Source organism: Scyliorhinus torazame, chromosome 22 (genome assembly GCF_047496885.1).
Source record: "Scyliorhinus torazame isolate Kashiwa2021f chromosome 22, sScyTor2.1, whole genome shotgun sequence".
In the NCBI taxonomy this organism is placed as follows: Eukaryota; Metazoa; Chordata; class Chondrichthyes; order Carcharhiniformes; family Scyliorhinidae; genus Scyliorhinus; species Scyliorhinus torazame.
In genome coordinates, this window is record NC_092728.1 from 20,061,325 (window position 1) to 20,081,863 (window position 20,539).

The 20,539-nt window shown below is 52.8% G+C and overlaps 1 protein-coding gene across 1 annotated transcript in view; it reads left to right on the forward strand.

Annotated features, from left to right (window-relative positions):
- plxna3 (plexin A3) overlaps positions 1-20,539 on the forward strand; it is a 297,717-nt gene that overhangs the window by 212,914 nt on the left and 64,264 nt on the right. Inside the window, exons 14-17 of the mRNA XM_072487943.1 lie at positions 2,305-2,425; positions 13,554-13,690; positions 15,930-16,100; positions 17,895-17,988. Of these exons, the coding sequence (XP_072344044.1) occupies positions 2,305-2,425; positions 13,554-13,690; positions 15,930-16,100; positions 17,895-17,988 (523 nt within the window). The remainder of the gene's footprint in view (positions 1-2,304; positions 2,426-13,553; positions 13,691-15,929; positions 16,101-17,894; positions 17,989-20,539) is intronic.

A 20,539-nucleotide genomic window follows, 5' to 3' on the forward strand; every position in this document is an offset into this window, starting at 1 on the left:
CAGCAGGGTGGGGAGCTGGGTATACATTCTCTGTCTATTCAGCAGGGTGGGGAGCTGGGTATACATTCGCTGTTTATTCAGCAGGGTGGGGAGCTGGGTATACATTCTCTGTCTATTCAGCAGGGTGGGGAGCTGGGTATACATTCTCTGTCTATTCAGCAGGGTGGGGAGCTGGGTATACATTCGCTGTTTATTCAGCAGGGTGGGGAGCTGGGTATACATTCTCTGTCTATTCAGCAGGGTGGGGAGCTGGGTATAAATTCTCTGTCTATTCAGCAGCGTGGGGAGCTGGGTATACATTCTCTGTATATTCAGCAGGGTGGTGAGCTGGGTAAACATTCTCTGTATATTCAGCAGGGTGGGGAGTGGGTATACATTCTCTGTCTATTCAGCAGGGTGGGGAGCTGGGTATACATTCTCTGTTTATTCAGCAGGGTGGGGAGCTGGGTATACATTCTCTGTCTATTCAGCAGGGCGGGGAGCTGTATACATTCTCTGTATATTCAGCAGGGTGGGGAGCTGGGTATACATTCGCTGTTTATTCAGCAGGGTGGGGAGCTGGGTATACATTCTCTGTCTATTCAGCAGCGTGGGGAGCTGGGTATACATTCTCTGTCTATTCAGCAGGGTGGGGAGCTGGGTATACATTCTCTGTCTATTCAGCAGGGTGGGGAGCTGGGTATACATTCTCTGTATATTCAGCAGGGTGGTGAGCTGGGTAAACATTCTCTGTATATTCAGCAGGGTGGGGAGCGGGTATACATTCTCTGTCTATTCAGCAGGGTGGGGAGCTGGGTATACATTCTCAGTATATTCAGCAGAGTGGGGAGCTGGGTATACATTCTCTGTCTATTCAGCAGCGTGGGGAGCTGGGTATACATTCACTGTCTATTCAGCAGGGTGGGGAGCTGGGTATATATTATCTGTCTATTCAGCAGGGTGGGGAGCTGGGTATACATTCTCTGTATATTCAGCAGCGTGGGGAGCTGTATACATTCTCTGTATATTCAGCAGGGTGGGGAGCTGGGTATACATTCTCTGTATATTCAGTAGGGTGGGGAGCTGGGTATACATTCTCTGTATATTCAGCAGGGTGGGGAGCTGGGTATATATTCTCTGTCTATTCAGCAGCGTGGGAGCTGGGTATACATTCTCTGTATATTCAGCAGGGTGGGGAGCTGGGTATACATTCACTGTCTATTCAGCAGGGTGGGGAGCTGGGTATATATTCTCTGTCTATTCAGCAGCGTGGGGAGCTGGGTATGCATTCTCTGTATATTCAGCAGCGTGGGGAGCTGTATACATTCTCTGTATATTCAGCAGGGTGGGGAGCTGGGTATACATTCTCTGTATATTCAGCAGGGTGGGGAGCTGGGTATACATTCTCTGTATATTCAGTAGGGTGGGGAGCTGGGTATACATTCTCTGTATATTCAGCAGGGTGGGGAGCTGGGTATATATTCTCTGTCTATTCAGCAGCGTGGGAGCTGGGTATACATTCTCTGTATATTCAGCAGGGTGGGGAGCTGGGTATACATTCACTGTCTATTCAGCAGGGTGGGGAGCTGGGTATATATTCTCTGTCTATTCAGCAGCGTGGGGAGCTGGGTATACATTCTCTGTATATTCAGCAGGGTGGGGAGCTGGGTATACATTCACTGTCTATTCAGCAGGGTGGGGAGCTGGGTATATATTCTCTGTCTATTCAGCAGGGTGGGGAGCTGGGTATACATTCTCTGTATATTCAGCAGGGTGGGGAGCTGGGTATATATTCACTGTCTATTCAGCAGGGTGGGGAGCTGGGTATACATTCTCTGTATATTCATGTATACAGTGGTTAGCACAATTGCTTCACAGCTCCAGGGTCCCAGGTTCGATTCCGGCTTGGGTCACTGTCTGTGCGGAGTCTGCACATCCTCCCCGTCTGTGCGTGGGTTTCCTCCAGGTGCTCCGGTTTCCTCCCACAGTCCAAAGTTGTGCAGGTTAGGTGGATTGGCCATGATAATTTGCCCTTAGTGTCCAAAATTGCCCTTAGTGTTGGGTGGGGTTACTGGGTTATGGGGATAGGGTGGAGGTGTGGACCTTGGGTAGGGTGCTCTTTCCAAGAGCCGGTGCAGACTCGATGGGCCGAATGGCCTCATTCTGCACTGTAAATTCTATGATCTATGAAATTCAGCAGCGTGGGGAGCTGTATACATTCTCTGTCTATTCAGCAGGGTGGGGAGCTGTATACATTCTCTGTCTATTCAGCAGGGTAAGCAACTCCTTGTTGCTCGTTTTGAGCTCTGTCTCTCTTTCTTGCAGTATTGTGTGTGATATGGACGATGCTTTCTCCTCACACCCCAGCCCAGGACCTGTCGAGCTGTGTGTCGGGGACTGTAGCCCGAACTACAGGACCAAGTCACAGCAAGTCTACTCCTTTGTGGTATGTACACGAAAATCTGAGACATCTTTCCTCACTCTGAAGATACCTGTGTCTCTGTCTCACTCACACACACCCACTCTCTCCTCCACCCTTTCTGCTCCCACTACGTCCTGCTTCCATTCCAGTGACAGACACGTCCCCACCGGCACTGTACACAGTGTTATACAGTGACAGACCCGTCCCCACCAGTACTGTACCCAGTGTTATACAGTGACAGACCCGTCCCCACCAGTACTGTACCCAGTGTTATACAGTGACAGACCTGTCCCCACCAGTACTGTACCCAGTGTTATAGTGACAGACCCGTCCCCACCAGTACTGTACCCCAGTGTTATACAGTGACAGACCCGTCCCCACCAGTACTGTACCCCAGTGTTATACAGTGACAGACCCGTCCCCAGCAGTACTGTACCCCAGTGTTATACAGTGACAGATCCGTCCCCACCAGTACTGTACCCAGTGTTATACAGTGACAGACCCGTCCCCACCAGTACTGTACCCAGTGTTATAGTGACAGACCCGTCCCCACCAGTACTGTACCCCAGTGTTATACAGTGACAGACCCGTCCCCACCAGTACAGTACCCCAGTGTTATACAGTGACAGACCCGTCCCCACCAGTACTGTACCCCAGTGTTATACAGTGACAGACTCGTCCCCACCAGTACTGTACCCCAATGTTATACAGTGACAGACCCGTCCCCACCAGTACTGTACCCCAGTGTTATACAGTGACAGACCCGTCCCCACCAGTACTGTACCCCAGTGTTATACAGTGACAGACCAATCCCCACCAGTACTGTACCCGTGTTATACAGTGACAGACCCGTCCCCACCAGTACTGTACCCCAGTGTTATACAGTGACAGACCCGTCCCCACCAGTACTGTACCCCAGTGTTATACAGTGACAGACCCGTCCTCACCAGTACTGTACCCAGTGTTATACAGTGACAGACCCGTCCCCACCAGTACTGTACCCAGTGTTATACAGTGACAGATCCGTCCTCACCAGTACTGTACGCCAGTGTTATACAGTGACAGACCCGCCCCCACCAGTACTGTAGCCCAGTGTTATACAGTGACAGACCCATCCCCACCAGTACTGTACCCCAGTGTAATACAGTGACAGGCCCGTCCCCACCAGTACTGTACCCCAGTGTTATACAGTGACAGACCCGTCCCCACCAGTACTGTACCCCAGTGTTATACAGTGACAGACCCGTACCCACCAGTACTGTACCACAGTGTTATACAGTGACCGACCCGTCCCCACAAGTACTGTACCCCAGTGTTATACAGTGACAGACCCGTCCCCACCAGTACTGTACCCCAGTGTTATACAGTGACAGTCCCGACCCCACAGGTACTGTACCCCAGTGTTATACAGTGACCGACCTGACCCCACCAGTACTGTGCCCCAGTGTTATACAGTGAAAAACCCATCCCCACCAGTACTGTACCCCAGTGCTATACAGTGACAGACCCGTCCCCACCAGTACTGTACCCCAGAGGTATACAGTGACAGACCGTCCCCACCAGTACTATACCCCAGTGTTGTAGTGACAGACCCATCCTCACCAGTGCTGTACCCCAGTGTTATACAGTGACAAACCTGTGCCCACCAGTACTGTACCCCAGTGTTATACAGTGACAGACCCATCCCCACCAGTACTGTACCCCAGTGTTATATAGTGACAGACCCGTCGCCACCAATAATGTACCCCAGTGTTATACAGTGACAGACCCGACCCCACCAGTACTGTACCCAGTGTTATAGTGACAGACCCGTCCCCACCAGTACTGTACCCCAGTGTTATACAGTGACAGACCCGTCCCCACCGGCACTGTACCCAGTGTTATACAGTGACAGACCCGTCCCCACCAGTACTGTACCCCAGTGTTATACAGTGACAGACCCGTCCCCACCGGCACTGTACCCAGTGTTATACAGTGACAGATCCGTCCTCACCAGTACTGTACCCAGTGTTATACAGTGACAGACCCGTCCCCACCAGTACTGTACCCAGTGTTATACAGTGACAGATCCGTCCTCACCAGTACTGTACGCCAGTGTTATACAGTGACAGACCCGCCCCCACCAGTACTGTAGCCCAGTGTTATACAGTGACAGACCCATCCCCACCAGTACTGTACCCCAGTGTAATACAGTGACAGGCCCGTCCCCACCAGTACTGTACCCCAGTGTTATACAGTGACAGACCCGTCCCCACCAGTACTGTACCCCAGTGTTATACAGTGACAGACCCGTACCCACCAGTACTGTACCACAGTGTTATAGTGACCGACCCGTCCCCACAAGTACTGTACCCCAGTGTTATACAGTGACAGACCCGTCCCCACCAGTACTGTACCCCAGTGTTATACAGTGACAGTCCCGACCCCACAGGTACTGTACCCCAGTGTTATACAGTGACCGACCTGACCCCACCAGTACTGTGCCCCAGTGTTATACAGTGAAAAACCCATCCCCACCAGTACTGTACCCCAGTGCTATACAGTGACAGACCCGTCCCCACCAGTACTGTACCCCAGAGGTATACAGTGACAGACCGTCCCCACCAGTACTATACCCCAGTGTTGTAGTGACAGACCCATCCTCACCAGTGCTGTACCCCAGTGTTATACAGTGACAAACCTGTGCCCACCAGTACTGTACCCCAGTGTTATACAGTGACAGACCCATCCCCACCAGTACTGTACCCCAGTGTTATATAGTGACAGACCCGTCGCCACCAATAATGTACCCCAGTGTTATACAGTGACAGACCCGACCCCACCAGTACTGTACCCCAGTGTTATACAGTGACAGACCCATCCCCACCAGTACTGTACCCGTGTTATACAGTGACAGACCCGTCCCCACCAGTACTGTACCCCAGTGTTATACAGTGACAGACCCGTCCCCACCAGTACTGTACCCCAGTGTTATACAGTGACAGACCCGTCCCCACCGGCACTGTACCCAGTGTTATACAGTGACAGACCCGTCCCCACCAGTACTGTACCCCAGTGTTATACAGTGACAGACCAATCCCCACCAGTACTGTACCCCAGTGTTATACAGTGACAGACCCGTCCCCACCAGTACTGTACCCCAGTGTTATACAGTGACAGACCCGTCCCCACCGGCACTGTACCCAGTGTTATACAGTGACAGACCCGTCCCCACCAATACTGTACCCCAGTGTTATACAGTGACAGATCCGTCCTCACCAGTACTGTACCCAGTGTTATACAGTGACAGACCCGTCCCCACCAGTACTGTACCCAGTGTTATACAGTGACAGATCCGTCCTCACCAGTACTGTACGCCAGTGTTATACAGTGACAGACCCGCCCCCACCAGTACTGTACCCCAGAGGTATACAGTGACAGACCGTCCCCACCAGTACTGTACCCCAGTGTTATACAGTGACAGACCCGTCCCCACCAGTACTGTACCCCAGTGTTATACAGTGACAGACCCGTCCCCACCGGCACTGTACCCAGTGTTATACAGTGACAGACCCGTCCCCACCAGTACTGTACCCCAGTGTTATACAGTGACATACCCATCCCCACCAGTACTGTACCCCAGTGTAATACAGTGACAGGCCCGTCCCCACCAGTACTGTACCCCAGTGTTATACAGTGACAGACCCGTCCCCACCAGTACTGTACCCCAGTGTTATACAGTGACAGACCCGTACCCACCAGTACTGTACCACAGTGTTATACAGTGACCGACCCGTCCCCACAAGTACTGTACCCCAGTGTTATACAGTGACAGACCCGTCCCCACCAGTACTGTACCCCAGTGTTATACAGTGACAGTCCCGACCCCACAGGTACTGTACCCCAGTGTTATACAGTGACCGACCTGACCCCACCAGTACTGTGCCCCAGTGTTGTACAGTGAAAAACCCATCCCCACCAGTACTTAACCCCAGTGCTATACAGTGACAGACCCGTCCCCACCAGTACTGTACCCCAGAGGTATACAGTGACAGACCGTCCCCACCAGTACTATACCCCAGTGTTGTAGTGACAGACCCATCCTCACCAGTGCTGTACCCCAGTGTTATACAGTGACAAACCTGTGCCCACCAGTACTGTACCCCAGTGTTATACAGTGACAGACCCATCCCCACCAGTACTGTACCCCAGTGTTATACAGTGACAGACCCGTCGCCACCAATAATGTACCCCAGTGTTATACAGTGACAGACCCGACCCCACCAGTACTGTACCCCAGTGTTATACAGTGACAGACCCATCCCCACCAGTACTGTACCCGTGTTATACAGTGACAGACCCGTCCCCACCAGTACTGTACCCCAGTGTTATACAGTGACAGACCCGTCCCCACCAGTACTGTACCCCAGTGTTATACAGTGACAGACCCGTCCCCACCGGCACTGTACCCAGTGTTATACAGTGACAGACCCGTCCCCACCAGTACTGTACCCCAGTGTTATACAGTGACAGACCCGTCCCCACCGGCACTGTACCCAGTGTTATACAGTGACAGATCCGTCCTCACCAGTACTGTACCCAGTGTTATACAGTGACAGACCCGTCCCCACCAGTACTGTACCCAGTGTTATACAGTGACAGATCCGTCCTCACCAGTACTGTACGCCAGTGTTATACAGTGACAGACCCGCCCCCACCAGTACTGTAGCCCAGTGTTATACAGTGACAGACCCATCCCCACCAGTACTGTACCCCAGTGTAATACAGTGACAGGCCCGTCCCCACCAGTACTGTACCCCAGTGTTACACAGTGACAGACCCGTCCCCACCAGTACTGTACCACAGTGTTATACAGTGACAGACCCGTCCCCACCAGTACTGTACCCCAGTGTTATACAGTGACCGACCCGTCCCCACAAGTACTGTACCCCAGTGTTATACAGTGACAGACCCGTCCCCACCAGTACTGTACCCCAGTGTTATACAGTGACAGTCCCGACCCCACAGGTACTGTACCCCAGTGTTATACAGTGACCGACCTGACCCCACCAGTACTGTGCCCCAGTGTTATACAGTGAAAAACCCATCCCCACCAGTACTGTACCCCAGTGCTATACAGTGACAGACCCGTCCCCACCAGTACTGTACCCCAGAGGTATACAGTGACAGACCGTCCCCACCAGTACTATACCCCAGTGTTGTAGTGACAGACCCATCCTCACCAGTGCTGTGCCCCAGTGTTATACAGTGACAAACCTGTGCCCACCAGTACTGTACCCCAGTGTTATACAATGACAGACCCATCCCCACCAGTACTGTACCCCAGTGTTATACAGTGACAGACCCGACCCCACCAGTACTGTACCCCAGTGTTATACAGTGACAGACCCGTCCCTACCAGTACTGTACCCCAGTGTTATACAGTGACAGACCATATCCCCACCAGTACTGTATCCAGTGTTATACAGTGACAGACCCATCCCCACCAGTACTGTACCCCAGTGTTATACAGTGATAGACCCGTCTCAACAAGTACTGTACGCAGTGTTATACAGTGACAGACCCGCCCCCACCAGTATTGTACCCCAGTGCTATACAGTGACAGACCCATCCCCACCAGTACTGTACCCCAGTGTTATACAGTGACAGACCCGCCCCCACCAGTATTGTACCCCAGTGCTATACAGTGACAGACCCATCCCCACCAGTACTGTACCCCAGTGTTATACAGTGACAGACCCGTCCCCACCAGTACTGTACCCAGTGTTATACAGTGACAGACCCATCCCCACCAGTACTGTACCCCAGTGCTATACAGTGATAGACCCGTCCCCACCAGTACTGTACCCCAGTGTTATACAGTGACAGACCCGTCCCCACCAGTACTGTACCCCAGCGTTATGCAGTGACAGACCCATCCCCACCAGTACTGTGCCCCAGTGTTAAAGTGACAGACACGTCCCCACCAGTCCTGTATCCCAGTGTTATACAGTGACAGACCCGTCCCCACCAGCACTTTACCCCAGTGTTATACGGTGACACCCGTCTCCACCAGTACTGTACCCCAGTGTTACACAGTGACACCCGTCTCCACCAGTACTGTACCCCAGTGTTTATACAGTGACAGACACGTCCCCACCAGTACTGTACCGTGTTATACAGTGACAGACCCGTCCCCACCAATACTGTACCCAGTTTTATACAGTGACAGACCCGTCCCCACCAGTACTGTACCCCAGTGTTATACAGTGACAGACCCATCCCCACCAGTACTGTACCCCAGTGCTATACAGTGACAGACCCGTCCTCACCAGTACTGTACCCCAGTGTTATACAGTGACAGACCCGTCCACACCAGTACTGTACCCCAGTGTTATACAGTGACAGACCCATCCCCACCAGTACTGTACCCAGTGTTATACAGTGACAGACCCGTCCCCACAAGTACTGTACCCAGTGTTATACAGTGACAGACCCGTCCCCACCAGTACTGTACCCCAGTGTTATACAGTGACAGACCCGTCCCCACCAGCACTCTACCCCAGTGTTATACAGTGACCGACCCGACCCCACCTGTACTGTGCCCCAGTGTTATACAATGATAGACCCGTCCCCACCAGGACTGTACCCCAGTGTTATACAGTGACAGACCCATCCCCACCAGTACTGTACCCCAGTGTTATACAGTCACAGACCTGACCCCACCAGGACTGTACCCCAGTGTTATACAGTGACAGACCCATCCACACCAGTACTGTACCCCAGTGTTATACAGTGACAGACCCGTCCCCACCAGTACTGTACCCCAGTGTTATACAGTGACAGACCTGTCCCCAACAGGACCGTACCCAGTGTTAGACAGTGACAGGCCCGTCCCCACCAGTACTGCACCCCAGTGTTATACAGTGACAGACCCGTCCCACCAGGACTGTACTCCAATGTTATACAGTGACAGACCCATCCCCACCAGTACTGTACCCCAGTGTTATACAGTCACAGACCTGACCCCACCAGGACTGTACCCCAGTGTTATACAGTGACAGACCCATCCACACCAGTACTGTACCCCAGTGTTATACAGTGACAGACCCGTCCCCACCAGTACTGTACCCCAGTGTTATACAGTGACAGACCTGTCCCCAACAGGACCGCACCCAGTGTTAGACAGTGACAGGCCCGTCCCCACCAGTACTGTACCCCAGTGTTTATACAGTGACAGGCCCGTCCCCACCAGTACTGTACCCCAGTGTTATACAGTGACAGACCCGTCCCCACCAGTACTGTCCCCCAGTGTTATACAGTGACAGACCCGTACCCACCAGTACTGTACCACAGTGTTATACAGTGACCGACCCGTCCCCACAAGTACTGTACCCCAGTGTTATACAGTGACAGACCCGTCCCCACCAGTACTGTACCCCAGTGTTATACAGTGACAGTCCCGACCCCACAGGTACTGTACCCCAGTGTTATACAGTGACCGACCTGACCCCACCAGTACTGTGCCCCAGTGTTGTACAGTGAAAAACCCATCCCCACCAGTACTTAACCCCAGTGCTATACAGTGACAGACCCGTCCCCACCAGTACTGTACCCCAGAGGTATACAGTGACAGACCGTCCCCACCAGTACTATACCCCAGTGTTGTAGTGACAGACCCATCCTCACCAGTGCTGTACCCCAGTGTTATACAGTGACAAACCTGTGCCCACCAGTACTGTACCCCAGTGTTATACAGTGACAGACCCATCCCCACCAGTACTGTACCCCAGTGTTATACAGTGACAGACCCGTCGCCACCAATAATGTACCCCAGTGTTATACAGTGACAGACCCGACCCCACCAGTACTGTACCCCAGTGTTATACAGTGACAGACCCATCCCCACCAGTACTGTACCCGTGTTATACAGTGACAGACCCGTCCCCACCAGTACTGTACCCCAGTGTTATACAGTGACAGACCCGTCCCCACCAGTACTGTACCCCAGTGTTATACAGTGACAGACCCGTCCCCACCGGCACTGTACCCAGTGTTATACAGTGACAGACCCGTCCCCACCAGTACTGTACCCCAGTGTTATACAGTGACAGACCCGTCCCCACCGGCACTGTACCCAGTGTTATACAGTGACAGATCCGTCCTCACCAGTACTGTACCCAGTGTTATACAGTGACAGACCCGTCCCCACCAGTACTGTACCCAGTGTTATACAGTGACAGATCCGTCCTCACCAGTACTGTACGCCAGTGTTATACAGTGACAGACCCGCCCCCACCAGTACTGTAGCCCAGTGTTATACAGTGACAGACCCATCCCCACCAGTACTGTACCCCAGTGTAATACAGTGACAGGCCCGTCCCCACCAGTACTGTACCCCAGTGTTATACAGTGACAGACCCGTCCCCACCAGTACTGTACCCCAGTGTTATACAGTGACAGACCCGTCCCCACCAGTACTGTACCACAGTGTTATACAGTGACAGACCCGTCCCCACCAGTACTGTACCCCAGTGTTATACAGTGACCGACCCGTCCCCACAAGTACTGTACCCCAGTGTTATACAGTGACAGACCCGTCCCCACCAGTACTGTACCCCAGTGTTATACAGTGACAGTCCCGACCCCACAGGTACTGTACCCCAGTGTTATACAGTGACCGACCTGACCCCACCAGTACTGTGCCCCAGTGTTATACAGTGAAAAACCCATCCCCACCAGTACTGTACCCCAGTGCTATACAGTGACAGACCCGTCCCCACCAGTACTGTACCCCAGAGGTATACAGTGACAGACCGTCCCCACCAGTACTATACCCCAGTGTTGTAGTGACAGACCCATCCTCACCAGTGCTGTGCCCCAGTGTTATACAGTGACAAACCTGTGCCCACCAGTACTGTACCCCAGTGTTATACAATGACAGACCCATCCCCACCAGTACTGTACCCCAGTGTTATACAGTGACAGACCCGACCCCACCAGTACTGTACCCCAGTGTTATACAGTGACAGACCCGTCCCTACCAGTACTGTACCCCAGTGTTATACAGTGACAGACCATATCCCCACCAGTACTGTATCCAGTGTTATACAGTGACAGACCCATCCCCACCAGTACTGTACCCCAGTGTTATACAGTGATAGACCCGTCTCAACAAGTACTGTACGCAGTGTTATACAGTGACAGACCCGCCCCCACCAGTATTGTACCCCAGTGCTATACAGTGACAGACCCATCCCCACCAGTACTGTACCCCAGTGTTATACAGTGACAGACCCGTCCCCACCAGTACTGTCCCCAGTGTTATACAGTGACAGACCCATCCCCACCAGTACTGTACCCCAGTGCTATACAGTGATAGACCCGTCCCCACCAGTACTGTACCCCAGTGTTATACAGTGACAGACCCGTCCCCACCAGTACTGTACCCCAGCGTTATGCAGTGACAGACCCATCCCCACCAGTACTGTGCCCCAGTGTTAAAGTGACAGACACGTCCCCACCAGTCCTGTATCCCAGTGTTATACAGTGACAGACCCGTCCCCACCAGCACTTTACCCCAGTGTTATACGGTGACACCCGTCTCCACCAGTACTGTACCCCAGTGTTACACAGTGACACCCGTCTCCACCAGTACTGTACCCCAGTGTTTATACAGTGACAGACACGTCCCCACCAGTACTGTACCGTGTTATACAGTGACAGACCCGTCCCCACCAATACTGTACCCAGTTTTATACAGTGACAGACCCGTCCCCACCAGTACTGTACCCCAGTGTTATACAGTGACAGACCCATCCCCACCAGTACTGTACCCCAGTGCTATACAGTGACAGACCCGTCCTCACCAGTACTGTACCCCAGTGTTATACAGTGACAGACCCGTCCACACCAGTACTGTACCCCAGTGTTATACAGTGACAGACCCATCCCCACCAGTACTGTACCCAGTGTTATACAGTGACAGACCCGTCCCCACAAGTACTGTACCCAGTGTTATACAGTGACAGACCCGTCCCCACCAGTACTGTACCCCAGTGTTATTCAGTGACAGACCCGTCCCCACCAGCACTCTACCCCAGTGTTATACAGTGACCGACCCGACCCCACCTGTACTGTGCCCCAGTGTTATACAATGATAGACCCGTCCCCACCAGGACTGTACCCCAGTGTTATACAGTGACAGACCCATCCCCACCAGTACTGTACCCCAGTGTTATACAGTCACAGACCTGACCCCACCAGGACTGTACCCCAGTGTTATACAGTGACAGACCCATCCACACCAGTACTGTACCCCAGTGTTATACAGTGACAGACCCGTCCCCACCAGTACTGTACCCCAGTGTTATACAGTGACAGACCTGTCCCCAACAGGACCGTACCCAGTGTTAGACAGTGACAGGCCCGTCCCCACCAGTACTGCACCCCAGTGTTATACAGTGACAGACCCGTCCCACCAGGACTGTACTCCAATGTTATACAGTGACAGACCCATCCCCACCAGTACTGTACCCCAGTGTTATACAGTCACAGACCTGACCCCACCAGGACTGTACCCCAGTGTTATACAGTGACAGACCCATCCACACCAGTACTGTACCCCAGTGTTATACAGTGACAGACCCGTCCCCACCAGTACTGTACCCCAGTGTTATACAGTGACAGACCTGTCCCCAACAGGACCGCACCCAGTGTTAGACAGTGACAGGCCCGTCCCCACCAGTACTGTACCCCAGTGTTTATACAGTGACAGACCCGTCCCCAGCAGGACTGTACCACAGTGTTATACAGTGACAGACCCGTCCCCAGCAGGACTGTAACCCAGTGTTATACAGTGACAGACCCGTCCCCAGCAGGACTGTAACCCAGTGTTATACAGTGACAGACCCGTCCCCACCAGTACTGTACCCAGTGTTATACAGTGACAGACCCGTCCCCACCAGTACTGTACCCAGTGTTATACAGTGACAGACCTGTCCCCAGCAGGACTGTAACCCAGTGTTATACAGTGACAGACCCGTCCCCAGCAGGACTGTACCCCAGTGTTATACAGTGACAGACCCGTCCCCCCAGTACTGTACCCCAGTGTTATACAGTGACAGACCCGTCCCCAGCAGGACTGTAATACTCTCTTATCCTGTATTCCCAGACTCCGAGTTTCAGTAAAGTGCGCCCTGGAATTGGCCCGGCCTCTGGTGGGACAAGGCTGACAATCTTCGGGACGTTCCTGGATGCCGGGAGTTCGGTCAAGGCGTTTGTGGGTGAAGGGGGCTGTGAGTTCATCAGGTACGCATTGCCCGATGGTGAACTGAATACCCATGGCATGGCACGAGGCCATTCAGCCCATCATCCTGGGCCGTCCTTAATCTCCGAGGAGACAATCCCAGCTTCTCCCAGTCTCTCTCTGGGGCTAGGAATGGAATGAAATGAAAATCGCTTATTGTCACAAGTAGGCTTCAAATGAAGTTACTGTGAAAAGCCCCTAGTCGCCACATTCCGGCGCCTGTTCGGGGAGGCTGTTACGGGAATTGAACCGTGCTGCTGGCCTGCCTCGGTCTGCTTTCAAAGCCAGCGATTTAGCTCTGTGCTACTGAGCCCTGAGACGGTAGCGGTAGTGGTGACGTCAGTGGACTCGTAATCCAGAGGGGGTTGTGGGGCGACGTGGGTTTGAACCCCATCGCGGCAGTCGGTGAAGTTCAAATTCGCGGAATAAAATCTGGAATTACAAAGCTAGTTTCAACCATGGGGACTGTAAAACTATCATTGATTTTCATTTTTAAAAAACCCCATCTGGTTCACTAAAGCCCTCTTTAGGGAAGGAAATCTACCTTCTTTATCCCGGCCAGGTCTACTCATGAAACCAGATCTCCCCCCCACCCTCCCCGTGCACACACACACACACACAGCAATGTGGTCGACTCCTAACTGGCCCCTGGGAAACCGGCCGAGCCGAGATTGTAGTTTAGTCGGGCAGCATGGTCGGCACGGGCTTGGAGGGCCGAAGGGCCTGTTCCTGTGCTGTACATTTCTTTGTTCTTTGCTCTTTGTTGAGAGGCCCCATTCAAGGGGAAATTTGGGATGAGCATGCAAATGGTGGGTCTTTGCCCAGTGACACGCCACATCCCCGCAGTATTTGGGTCGACCCCACCCCTGGACTGCCTGAGCGCGGTTTTAGACTCCTGACCTCAGAAAGGACATTATTTCCATATAGAACATAGAACATTACAGCGCAGTACAGGCCCTTCGGCCCTCGATGTTGCGCCGACCTGTGAAACCACTCTAAAGCCCATCTACACTATTCCCTTATTGTCCATATGTCCATCCAATGACCATTTGAATGCCCTTAGTGTTGACGAGTCCACTACTGTTGCAGGCAGGGCATTCCACACCCTTACTACTCTCTGAATAAAGAACCTACCTCTGACATCTGTCTTATATCTATCTCCCCTCAATTTAAAGCTATGTCCCCTTGTGCTAGACATCACCATCCGAGGAAAAAGGCTCTCACTGTCCACCCTATCCAATCCTCTGATCATCTTGTATGCCTCAATTAAGTCACCTCTTAACCTTCTTTTCTCTAACGAAAACAGCCTCAAGTCCCTCAGCTTTTCCTCATAAGATCTTCCCTCCATACCAGGCAACATCCTGGTAAATCTCCTCTGCACCCGCTCCAATGCCATGGAGGGAGTGGGACGAAGGTTCCCCAGACTCGTTCCACGTGACGGGACTGTCTTAGGGAGAGAGGTCGGGGCAAATAAATCAGTCCAAAGATGTGCAGGTTAGGTGGATTGGCCGTGCTAAAATTACCCCTCAGTGTCCAAAAGGTTCAGTGGGGTTATATTCGGTGGGAATAGGGTGCGGGGGGGGGGAGCGAGCCTGAGTAGGGTGCTCTTTCAGGCGGTTGGTGCAGACTCAATGGGCCCAATGTCTTCCTTCGGCTCTGTAGGGGCTCTGAGTCTAACGGGGCCTATGGTCACCAGAGTTTCGAAAATCTAGTTGAAAACGACGGAACGCTTAGAGGAACAGACAGGGTCGACGCGGGTAGGGCGTTATCCCCTTGGTCGGGGAGTCTGGAATCAGTGGCTGCGATTTCAAAATGAGGGGGGGTTGTCACTTGGGACCGAGATGAGGAGAAATTTTTTATCCGGAGGGTTAAGGATCTTTGGAATTCTCTACCCCAGAGGCCTCTGGGAGCTCAGTCGCTGAGTATGTTTAAAGCAGAGATTGGTAGGTTTTTAAATACCTACAATTTAAAGGCAATAAGTGTGTGGGGGGGGGGGGGCGGGAAAGGTGTTGAAGTGGATGATCAGATATGACCGTACTGAATCAGGCTCGATGGGCAGAATGGCTTCCTCCTGTCCCTATGAAAGCGAGCGGGCTGCCTTGTCTGTGTTTCCCTCTCAGCTGAATAACTTTCCCTCCCTCCCCCCCCCCCCCCCTCCACCACCACCAACAACCCCCCCACCCTCCCCTTCCACCACCTCCCCCACTACCCCCCACCCCACCCCACTGACATGATCCGCAGGAGAAGTGCGAAGGAGATTGTGTGTGTAACGTCGGCCTCCTTAACAGGCCCGGGCTCCGCCTTCATCACCGTCAACATAGATCGCGCCGAGATCTCCAACATCGCCCAGAGTTACGTCTACGTGGAGGACCCTACCATCACCAGGGTGGACCCAGAGTGGACCATTGCCAAGTGAGTAGCCCAGCTCACGTTTAAAAAAAAAAAGATTCTTCTATGTCTCTTCCCCCGCCACCTCGCGTCAGTCTCGAGATCCTGCCACACTTATCCCCACCATCACCCCTAGCGTCCCCTTTGCATCTCTGCTATTTGACTGCGGAAGGCTTCACGGGAAATGCTATCGGGCCACCAACCACCACTATACTATAGAATGAATCCACCTCAGCTCCACCGCAATACGGTGCTGCACTGTCCAACGATCAGTACTGATGGAGCACCGCACGTTCGGAGGATCAGTACTGAGGGAGAGCCGCACTGTCGGAGGGTCAGTATTGATGGAGCACTGCACGGGTCGGAGGGTCAGTACTGAGGGAGTGCCACACTGTCAGAGGGTCAGCGCTGAGGGAGAGCTGCACTGTCGGTGGGTCAGTGCTGAGGCGGCGCCGCACTGCCGGAGGGTCAGTGCTGAGGTAGTGCCACACTGTCGGAGGGTCAGCGCTGAGGGAGCGCCGCACTGTCGGAGGGTCAGTGCTGAGGAGGCGCCGCACTGCCGGAGGGTCAGTGCTGAGGGAGCGCCGCACTGTTGGAGGGTCAGTGCTGAGGGAGCGCCGCACTGTCGGAGGGTCAGTGCTGAAGGAGCGTCGCATTGCCGGAGGGTCAGTGCTGAGGGAGCGCCGCACTGTCGGAGGGTCAGTGCTGAGGGAGCGCCGCACTGTCGGATGATCAGTCCTGAGGGATCGCTGCAGTGTCGGAGCTGCAGTGTAGAGGGAGAATTGGACTGTCGAGGGTCCGTGCTGAGGGAGTACCGCACTGTCGTTGGGTCAGTGCCAAGGGAGCGCCGCACTGTTGGAGGGTCTGTGCTGAGGGAGCGCCGCACTGTCGCAGGGTCAGTGCTGAGGGAGCACCGCATTGTCGCAGGGTCAGTGCTGAGGGAGCGCCGCACTGTCGGAGGGTCAGTGCTGAGGGAGCGCCGCACTGTCGGAGGGTCAGTGCTGAGGGAGCGCCGCACTGTCGGAGGGTCAGTGCTGAGGGAGCACCGCACTGTCGGAGGGTCAGTGCTGAGGGAGCGCTGGACTGTCGGAGTGTCAGTGCTGAGGGAGCGTCGCACTGTCGGAGGGTCAGCGCTGTGGGAGTGCTGTAGTGTCGGAGGGTCAGTGCTGAGAGAGCGCGCACCGTCGCAGGGTCAGTGCTGATGGAGCGCCGCACTGTTGGACGGTCTGTGCTGAGGGAGCGCCGCACTGTCGGAGGGTCAGTGCTGAGGGAGTGCTGCAGTGTTGGACGGTCTGGGCTGAGGGAGCGCCGCACTGTCGGACGGTCTGTGCTGAGGGAGTGCTGCAGTGTTGGAGGGTCAGTGTAGAGGGAGCGCTGCTCTGTCAGAGGTGCTGTATCTCAGGACGTGGAAACTGTCCCCTCTCCCCGCTCCTGCCTGCCCGCTCATGTGGACGGACAAATATCTGCGCCTTCTCCTGGAACAAGAGCGGAGAGTGAGGGAGGGGCACGGGATGGGGGTCTCCCCGGTGTCTTGGGGTAACATTTATCCCTCAGCGAACATCAGTAAAAATCGGATGATCTGTGTCGTTTATCATGTTGCCTTTGTTTGGGATCTTACAGTGCGCAGATTGGCTGCTGCCATCCCTACATTGCACAGTGAGCACTTTGGCCGTGCAGTACTTTGGGACGTCTAGAGCTGGTGAAAGGGGCTGGAGGAAATTCAAAATGCTTCTTTGCTGTATGTGAGAGTCAGTCTGAATGCACATTCCTCCATGGGGGCTGTTACCTCGCTAACTGTGACTTCCTGTTTTCAAACAGCGGCAACACGACCCTGGCTGTGTACGGGACCGGGTTCCTCACCGTACAGGAACCACGGGTCAGGGTGAAGTACAAAGGAGCGGAAACCAGCAACGTAAGTCTGAGGCAATCTCCCTGCTTTCAGCCACTAGCAGCAAGGTTCTTCAGCTTAACACACGCGCACACACGCAGACACACACACACATGCAGACACACACACACACGCAGACACACACACACATGCAGACACACACACACGCAGACACACACACACACGCAGACACACACATGCAGTCACACACACACACGCAGACACACACATGCAGTCACACACACACACGCAGACACACACATGCAGTCACACACACAGAGCCATAGGCACACAGACACACACTCACACACAGACACGTACTCGCACACACACACTCACACACTCACAAACACACACTCACACAGACACTAACACATGCCACTCAAACATACACACACTCAAACACAAACATACGCACAATCTCACACATGCTGAAACACAGACACAAACATATGCACACACACACAATCAAATGCATACATACATTCTCACATAACTCAAACACACACTCTCCCACACATACGCGCATTCTCATACACACACTCAAATAGAGACACACACACTCTCGCACACATCCACCCTCTCTCACACTCAAACACAAACATACACACACTCAATCACAAACATACGCACATTCTCGCACAAGCTCAAACATATGCACACACATACACTCAAATGCACACACACCGTCACACACTCAAACACACACACACTCAAAAGCATACACACATTCTCACACAACTCAACATACACTCTCACACACACTCTCATACACACATTCAAATAGAAACACATTGTCACACACACTCACAGATACTCAGTCGCACACACTCACACACTCAAGCAAACATACGCACATTCTCACACACAAACATACACACTCACATACTAACACACACACATTCAAATGCACTCAGACAAACATATGCACACCGTCACAGACACTCAAACACACACAAAAACATACACACAATCTCACACACTAACACACACACACAAACACACAAACATACACACTGACAAACATACACACACTCTCACAAACACTCAAATAGAAACACCCATACACACACAGACAAACATGCACATGATCACACTCACACACACAAACATACGCACAAACATTCACATGCACACTCACACAAATATACACACTCATACACATTCATACTCATACACACACAGACAAATACACACACACACAAATACACTTTCTCAAACTCACATACACACACACTTTCTCACACAGATAAAAATACACACATCCTCTCACACACTCTCTCAAACACACACAGACACATGTATATACAAATACACACACACATACAAATACACCATATACACAAATACACACTCACACACTTCTCTCGCATTCACATACACTTTCTCAGGCACACATAAAAATACGCACATTCCCTCACACACACTTTATTTCAAACACACAGCCACATGTATATACAAACACACACAAGTATGTTCATATTCACACACATTCACTCTCACACACACAATCACAAGTATATACAAATCCACACTGACAATTCACACGTATATACAAATACACACACACATATATACATGTCTACACACATATTCTCACACACACTAACGTGCACTATGGCCACATTCCCATACACACACACACACACTCATTATCCCACACTCACTGACAATTAATTTAATTTTCATAAACTTTTTCATGTAATTTCTAAAATGTGATCTTCGATACGGTGCTGATATGACCATAGATATGGTGCTGATCTGATCTTAGATAAGGTGCCGATTTCACCTGAGATAGGGTACTGATTTAATCTTAGATATGGCGCTGATATATCTTAGATCCGGTGCTGATATGATCTTACATACTGTGCTGATATATCTTAGTAATGGTGCTGATTTGATCTGAGATATGGTTCTGATATCTTAGATAAGGTACTGATTTGATCTTAGATCCGTTACTGATATGACCTTAGATATGGTGCTGATATGCGCTTAGATCCGGTGCTGACACGATCTTACATACGGTGCTGATATATCTTAGATCCGTTGCTGACATTTTCATTTTCATTCATATGTTGCTGATATGGGGCGAAATTCTCCCGAAACGGCGCGATGTCCGCCAACTGGCGCCCAAAACGGCGCCAATCAGACGGAATGCTCCGCATCTTTGGGGGCCGAGTCCCAACATTGAGGGGCTAGGCCGACGCCGGAGGAATTTCCACCCCGCCAGCTGGCGGAAACGGCCTTTGTTGCCCCGCCAGCTGGCGCGGAAATGACATCTCGGGGCGGCGCATGCGCGGGAGCGTCAGCGGCCGCTGACAGTTTCCCGCGCATGCGCAGTGGAGGGAGTCTCTTCCGCCTCCGCCATGGTGGAGACCGTGGCGGAGGCGGAAGGGAAAGAGTGCCCCCACGGCACAGGCCCGCCCGCAGATCGGTGGGCCCCGATCGCGGGCCAGGCCACCGTGGGGGCACCCCCCGGGGTCAGATCGCCCCACGCCCCCCCCCCCCCAGGACCCCGGAGCCCGCCCACGCCGCCTTGTCCCGCCGTTCAAAAGGTGGTTTAATCCACGCCGGC